This window comes from Cannabis sativa, chromosome 3 (genome assembly GCF_029168945.1).
Source record: "Cannabis sativa cultivar Pink pepper isolate KNU-18-1 chromosome 3, ASM2916894v1, whole genome shotgun sequence".
NCBI classification, from domain to species: domain Eukaryota; kingdom Viridiplantae; phylum Streptophyta; class Magnoliopsida; order Rosales; family Cannabaceae; genus Cannabis; species Cannabis sativa.
Genome location: NC_083603.1, coordinates 32,673,690 through 32,682,138, shown reverse-complemented (window position 1 = coordinate 32,682,138; position 8,449 = coordinate 32,673,690). Strand labels below are relative to the sequence as shown.

Below are 8,449 nucleotides of genomic sequence, written 5' to 3'. Positions count from 1 at the left end.
GCTATGACTCGGTCAGCTTGCATCAGAACACATCCCAAACCCTGTCTGGATGCATCACAGTACACCACAAATTTCTCTTGATCTGATGGCAAAGCTAACACCGGAGCTGTTATCAAACGTTGCTTCAACTCCTGAAAACTTGTTTCACACTTATCTGACCACACAAATCTCTGATTTTTCTTGGTCAATTCGGTTAGGGGCATAGAAAGTTTAGAAAATCCTTCGACGAAACGTCGATAATACCCTGCTAACCCGAGAAAACTTCGAACTTTCGTCACAGACTTGGGCCTCGACCAATTCTTCACTGATTCTACCTTGTTTGGATCGACCATAATTCCATTCTTTCCAACAATATGACCCAGAAAGGACACCTCATATAACCAGAATTCACACTTTTTGAACTTGGCATACAACTTGTGATCCCTAAGTCGCTGTAATACCATTCGAAGATGATGCTCGTGCTCCTCTTCTGACTGAGAGTATACAAGGATGTCATCGATAAACACTATAACGCAGTTATCGAGGAAATCCTTGAATACCCTATTCATAAGATCCATAAAGGCCGCAGGAGCATTAGTCAATCCGAATGACATTACCAGAAACTCATAGTGCCCATATCTGGTTCTAAAAGCAGTCTTCGGTATGTCCTCCCGAATTCTGAGTTGGTGATAACCAGACCGTAGATCAATCTTCGAAAACACTGTCTTTCCCTGAAGCTGATCGAACAAATCGTCGATTCTGGGCAACGGGTACTTGTTCTTAATCGTCAACTTGTTAAGTTCCCGATAATCAATACACATTCTGAGGGAACCATCTTTCTTTTTCACAAAGAGAACCGGAGCTCCCCAGGGCGATACACTGGGTCGAATAAACCCAATATCAAGCATCCCCTGAAGCTGCATCTTAAGCTCCTTAAGTTCTGCTGGAGCCATCCTATAAGGAGTTTTAGAAACAGGTTCGACTCCAGGTGCCAGATCAATTACAAATTCGATCTCTCGCTGTGGCGGCAATCCCGGCAACTCCTCGGGAAACACATCAAGAAAATCTTTTACCACCCTGACTTCCCCAGGCCCAAATGTTTCAGGTCTGCTGGAGTCAAAAACCACCGCTAGAAATCCTACACAACCGTTGCATAGTAAATCCCTAGCCCTTAATACAGAAATAACCGGGATCCGAGACCCCTGAACTGACCCGACATAAACAAATGGATCTTCACCTTCTGGCTGAAAAGTCACCATTTTCCGCTTACAATCTATACTGGCCGAATACTTGGATAAAAAATCCATTCCCAGTATGATGTCAAACTCAATTAGTCTCAATTCTATAAGGTCAGTACTCAATTCCCTATCTTCGATCCTAATCGGCATAGACCTAACACGCCTATTAGAGATAACCAATTCCCCGCTAGGCATTAGGGTTCCAAACCCTCTTTCTAAAATATCACAAGGTCTACCCAAAAGATCAATTACTCTTGTAGCCACATATGAGCGTGTAGCTCCCGAGTCAAATAATACTATAAACAATAAATTGTTGACGGGAAGCTGACCTGTCACAACAGAAGGACTGGCTGCAGCATCAGCTTGGGTGATGGCAAACACTCGAGCAGGAACCGGTTTCACCTCAGCTTTCGGCTCCTCTTTCTTTGCCTGGGGGAAATCTTTCTTGAAATGCCCCACCATGCCACACAGGAAGCATGTCTTCCGGTTACACTCTCCCGGATGATGTTTTTTACACCATGGACACTCAGGGTAAGAGTAACCCTGGCGTCCTCCTCTACCTTGGTTCCCACGGAACCGCTTATTTTGCCCCGAGCCACCAGAAGCTGGAACAACTTTTCTTTTCTGCTCGGTGGTGGAGTCACCACCATTCCTACCATAAACAGGAGTAGGAACAGTGGGGGTTCAACCAACACTCGGAGTCACCCGGGGCTCCTGAAGGAATTTCACTGCACCCTCGGCTCTCAAAGCCTTTTCAACCATCTCAGCATATGTGGTTGCTTCAGTGGTAGTAATCACTAGATCATGCCGAATCTTTGCACTCAAACCCGCCAAATATTTTTCTTTCTTGCTAAAATCAGTTGGACAATTCTCGCTGCCAACTTAGCCAACCGGTCAAACTTTGTCGTATATTCAGTAACCGACATTCCCTCAGTTTGAACCAATTCGGTGAACTCTTTCCGCTTTGCACTGCGGACTGCTTCGTTGTAATACTTGGAGTTAAACAACTCCTTGAATTCTTCCCAGGTCATCACTGTAACGTCCCGAGTGAGGGTTATCAACTCCCACCACACGAGAGCGTCTTCTTGAAACTGGAAAGTGGCGCAGGTCACTCGGTCATTACCAACCACTCCCATAAAATTAAGGATGCGATCAATCACTGAAAGCCACTACTCGGCCTCATCACATCAGGACCTCCCAGAAATACTGGAGGTGCCTGTTTCCAGAATCTTTCATACAACGGCTCCATACGGTTGCCAACAACAGGTTGTTCTGCTGGCACCGCAGGAACTGCAACGGCCTTAACCACTTGAGGAGGCACGGCAGGAGGACCCTGCTGCCTCAGTCTTTGGATCTCTTCATCTTGTTGGCGGATTCTATCTTGCATCTCCGCAAATCTTTGCTCCCAATCAGGAGGGGCTTGAGGTGGATTTACAGGGCGACCACCCTGAGCTCTGCCACGGCCACGGCCGCGACCACGAGGATTTTTGGGATTCCTCTGACCGCCTCCGGTCTCAACCATATCACCCTGACTTCTTGTATTTCGCGTGGCGTCCATTTAATAGGACTTAGCCTGCGAATCCATAAGTCAGGCAAGTTAGACAGCGATCAAATTTAACACTGCTCTTAAAGACTTAAAGGCAACACACTTTTTTTTTTTAAAGAAATATATTTAATTTAAATCTAATATGCTTCCTAACATGCTTTCACATTCACATTTATTTAAAGTACTAAACAAGTACAGGCTTACTGAACCGTGAACCGAGCTTTCTCTGATGAAGATTGTACATGTCATAGCAGACTTCGGTAGACAAACCTGGCGGCTCTGATACCAAAATTGTAACGCCCTAATGCTAAGGCACGCTACAGTGCTTTTTCAATTATTGTGCAATCTTTGCTAATCAAAGAAATTTCTCGAAAAACATGTCAAATTAAAACTTTTGCATTAAATACTAAACTTTGTAATTTAATAAAATATTTACAAGTGCCGGGATCCCGTTTTTAAACTTTATAAAATTTACTTTTCAAAATATACATTCCAAAATACACAGATTTACAGGTCGCACAGCGACTTTCAAGATATAACTCCCAGAGGTCCCGAGACTGAACACTCCAGGTCGCGCTGCTTGACATGTACAATCTCACCCGAGCTCAGGTTCATTCCTGTTCAGCCTTAGCCTTTCCTTTACCTACACATGGAAGCAGAAACTGTGAGTCAACAGACTCAGTAAGAAATGCATATAATATATCATATAATTTCCGACCTATAAATAGGCGCCCATACACCTATTTACAGAGCTTAACAGATGAGTATGAACGTTCTAACTAGGATACGACCATGTACCATGTACCACATGCACTCAGTATACCTTCGTATTAGTGTAGGTAGGGTATGACCGCACCTTGAGTACTATCTAGTGTTGTACCACAGACACCTTGTACCTTCCCGTGCAAGTGTTGGTAACACTATGACGTACTTCCAAACATCATACACCTTACCAATGCACTTCGTACCACAACCGTACAGGTGTTGGTAGTGTATGAATCACAACAAATAAGCATGTATACATATTAACACACACACACATTCAGATAATCACATCATACATTATACACAGTTCTTACCTGTTTTCCGAATTCAAGTGTGCTGGCCGACTTGAACGGAATTCTCGTGCTAGATGGATGCCCTAATCACATATTGAAACTGGGTAAGTCACATGATTAAAACCCTAATCCCGGGAAACCCAAAACCAAAACCCTAGGTTCTGTTATACTCTTAATAGGTTATTCTAACTCTGGAAATGGGGAAACACCCAACCGAGGCATCGAAATGGCAAGAATTGAGAAAATGAAAGGCCCAGGGAACCCTGCTAAAACCGGCTAGCCGGTTTTTGTGGCACTGCGAACCGGCTAGCCGGTTTGCACCAGTATTCCCCAAACTTTTCATTTGTTGCTCAATCTTCCACCAATTGCCATGAAACCTTCCAGAGCACCTATTCAATGCATAAACAATAAAATCCAGGCAGTATTTCACAGAACAAACCATTGTAATTCAAATTGCGATTAAAGCTCAAAGCTTGAGTTTCAAAACTCAAGCTTGCTTAGAACTAACACCAAGCATTAAAACCAGCTGCTAGGAACCTAATTTAACTCAAATACACTATAAAATTCGAACCCTAATCATTTCTAACCCTAACAGCCCCTGAAATTCAATTTCACATATTCAACCTAAACTTAAAACTTGAAAACTAAAGAAGAGTTTCATTATAGCTTACCTTAGGTTGATTCCCCTTGAATCTATGGCTGAAAACACAGAAAAATCCCAGCCCCTTCCCTTGTTCTTGCTGCCTTCGAAGAGAGAGAGAGAGAAGAAAGAGCGTCTCACCAATTTTCTAATTTTCCAATTTCTTTTCTTTCTTTTTTTTTATTTAAGACTTTTTTAACTTGGAAAATGGATTTAATTAAATCCTTGCTGCCCAAAAATGACTAGGTGTCATTCGTAAAATTAGCCACCTAATCCCCCCATAAAAGACTAAAATGCCCTTTACATCAAACTTAGGTATTTTCAAAAGCTAGGGGTAAAATGGTCAATTTCCTTAACCCAATCCTGATAATTTATTTTCTCTAAAATATTTCCCACTATGAAATAAGGTTCTAAACTTACCCATGTGATCAATCTAGCCATCCATCGCATTTTCCGTTGTCGCCGAGCAAAAATTACAAAAATAATGTATTACACATATAAACTAAATAATACCCCTAGAGTTTAATAAAATCTCCGGAATTGAGAAATTATAACTCTAATATTTATTTCTAAATATTGGGGTCCATAATTAAATTAATTCAAAAATAATAATAAAATAATAAAAATTAGTGCTAATTGCCCTTACTAATCCAAATTACTAGAGCGGTCATTATAGGTGATGCAGGAGAATCAAAATGCCCCTGTAAATGGACAACAACCAGGTCAAGGTGGGGGCAACCACGAAGTCCCTGCTGGGGTAGTTGGTCAAGAACACCAAAACGCCCCTGTAGTGGTGCCACCACAACAAGAAGATTTGGCGCAAGAAGTTGCTCGTCTCAGGGAAGAAATTAGGAAGCGAGATGAAGAGCCTCACAACCGTCAGGAACAATCCAATCAAGGACAACATCGATTTTTGCCGGTGCAATACATGCCTGTGCTGGAGGGTCGATGGGAACCAATATATGAAAGGTTCCGCAAGCAACACCCACCAAATTTTAAGGGGGCTCAGATCCAATGGAAGCTGAGGAATGGTTAAGAACAGTGGAAGGTATTGTTGAGTACATGCGGCTCGATAACGGAGATAGTGTAGCTTGTGCTGCTAGTTTATTGAAAAAGGATGCCCGCATCTGGTGGGACATTATTAACAAAACACGGGATGTGGCCGCAATGACCTGGGCTGACTTTGTACAAGTTTTTAACAAAGAATACTACAGTGAAGCAATACGCTCAGCTAGAGTTAATGAGTTCATAAACCTGAGGCAGGGTAAGTCTACAGTTACAGAGTATGCTCGCCAATTTGACAGATTAGCAAAGTTTGCCACGGATTTGGTTCCTACTGAGTTTCTGAGGATTCATCGCTTTACTGAAAGGCTCGACTCCCAAATAAGTCGGGACATAGCGATGTCTGGAGTAAGGGCAACCACGTATGCTGAGGTACTGGAAAAGGCCCTAGAAGCTGAGTTGTGTGAAAGTCGTATACAAAAAGATAATACAGCTAGGTGGGAGGCCAGAAAGGCCAGTAATGGAGGTGGTGATAACAAAAGGAAACTGCCAAGTAACCAACACAACGAAGTCGACAAGGGAAACAAGATAGGGTCCAATAACTACAAAGGGAAGAAGCCATGTACCCCCTATGCCCAACATGTGGTCGTAAGCATCCGGGAGAATGTCGACTGAAAGGCAAGACTTGTTACAAGTGTGGGCAACCAGGCCACTATAAGAAGGACTGTCCGCAAAAGGGTGATCAACTCAAGGATGACAAACTTGTCCCAGCTCGAGTATTTGCACTAACCAGAGGGGAGGCTGAGACTAGTAACACTGTGGTTGCAGGTCAGATTTCTATCTCTGGAAAACTATGTACTGTTTTATTTTGTTCTGGAGCTACGCACTCATTTATTGCTTTAAAGATGATAGATAAGTTAGAACTACCGTATGTAAACTTTAGTTATAAGTTCATGATGGAGTTGCCCTCGGGCGAGGTTATGATATCATCTAGAGGAGTGCGGGATGCGCCAATAAGGATTGCAGACAAGGAACTTAGTGGAGATCTGATAGAGCTGGAGATGAGGGATTACGATCTTATCTTGGGTATGGATTGGCTATCACGACATGGAGCAACAATAGACTGCCGAAAGAGGACAATGACTTTCACCCCTGAATCTGGAGAGGCATTCATATAATCAAAGTCAAGTCAAGCTTACCGCTAGTTACAGCCCTGAAGGCACAAAGGATGATACGTGCGGGATGTCAAGCATACTTGGCCAGCATAGTAGACAAGTCAAGAGAAACCACCCTCAAGCCAGAGAATGTCCACAAGTATGTGAATTCCAAGAAGTTTTTCCGGAAGACCTACCAGGGCTACCCCCAGATAGAGAGATATAATTTGTGATTGAGTTAGCGCCAGGCACAGCACCAATCTCGAGGGCTCCATACCGCATGGCTCCCAATGAATTAAAGGAATTGAAGGCTCCACTACAAGATCTTTTAGACAAGGGGTTCATTAGACCAAGTTACTCACCTTGGGGTGCGCCAGTGTTGTTCGTCAAGAAGAAGGACGGTAGTATGCACATGTGTATAGACTATCGAGAGCTGAACAAAGTGACTATAAAGAACAAGTATCCCTTGCCTCGCATCGATGATTTGTTTGATCAGTTACAAGGGGCGATCGTCTTCTCAAAGATCGACTTGAGATCTGGGTACCACCAATTGAAAGTCTGAGAGGAAGATATAGCAAAGACAGCATTTCGAGCACGATATAGGCATTATGAATTTCTAGTGATGTCATTTGGGTTAACCAATGCCCCAGCAGCCTTCATAGATTTAATGAATAGAGTATTCAAGGAATATCTTGACAAGTTTGTGGTGGTATTCATTGATGACATACTCATTTATTCAAGGACAATGGAAGAGCACGAGGAGCACTTAAGGCTAACTCTAAACAGACTCAAAGAGCACCAATTGTACGCCAAATTCAAAAAGTGTGAGTTCTGGTTGGAGAAAGTGGCATTTCTAGGCCATATAGTGTCCAAAGATGGGGTAGAGGTGGACCCTGCGAAAATTGAAGCAATGAAGAGCTGGCCAAAACCAAAAACCGCAAGTGAGGTTCGGAGTTTCCTCGGACTAGCTGGATATTATAGGAGATTCGTTGAAGGGTTCTCAAAAATAGCCACACCATTGACGAATCTGACTCGAAAGCAACAAAAATTTGCATGGACAGATAAATGTGATGAAAGCTTTCAGACATTGAAAGATAAACTCATAACAGCACTCGTCCTGTGTGTTCCAACTAACAAAGACAAATTTGTAGTATATTACGACGCATCAAAGCAAGGGCTCGGCTGTGTGTTGATGCAGAATGAGAAGGTGGTAGCCTATGCCTCTAGGCAGCTAAAGGAGTATGAGACAAGGTACCCAACTCATGACTTAGAGTTGGCAGCAGTGGTCTTTGCATTGAAAATCTGGAGGCACTACCTCTATGGAGAGAAGTGTGAAATATACACAGATCACAAAAGCCTAAAATACTTCTTTACGCAGAAAGAGCTCAACATGAGACAGAGGCGGTGGTTGGAACTGGTAAAAGATTACGATTGTGAGATACTGTACCATCCTGGAAAGGCTAATGTAGTGGCAGATGCACTTAGCAGATGCAACTATGCAAGCTTATCAATGTTAAGGGCATTAAAAGTGTCGTTGCAACAGGAAATCGAGAGATCTGGAATAGAGTTAGTAACAGGAAAGCTAGCTAACCTCACAATTGAATCAAATTTATTAGAGAATATCAAAGAAGAACAAGCCCAAGATGAGTTTTTAATCAAGAAGCGGGTCGAACTACAAAATGGGAAAGCCGGGGACTTCTCAGTTAATGAAGATGGTATTCTACTATACAAGGCAAGGGTGTGTGTACCTAATAAAGCGGAGTTGCAATCAAAAATCTTACAAGAGGCGCACACTACACCCTATTCTTTACACCCAGGATCAACCAAAATGT

General features: G+C 42.8%; 1 protein-coding gene across 1 annotated transcript; it reads left to right on the top strand.

The window, feature by feature from the left end:
• Window positions 1-5,523: 5,523 nt before the first annotated feature.
• On the top strand, window positions 5,524-6,641 carry LOC133036026 (uncharacterized). Its single transcript, XM_061112495.1, has 2 exons — window positions 5,524-6,085; window positions 6,172-6,641. The coding sequence occupies exons 1-2, from the start codon at window positions 5,524-5,526 to the stop codon at window positions 6,639-6,641; spliced, it is 1,032 nt and encodes a 343-aa protein (XP_060968478.1).
• Window positions 6,642-8,449: the final 1,808 nt, after the last annotated feature.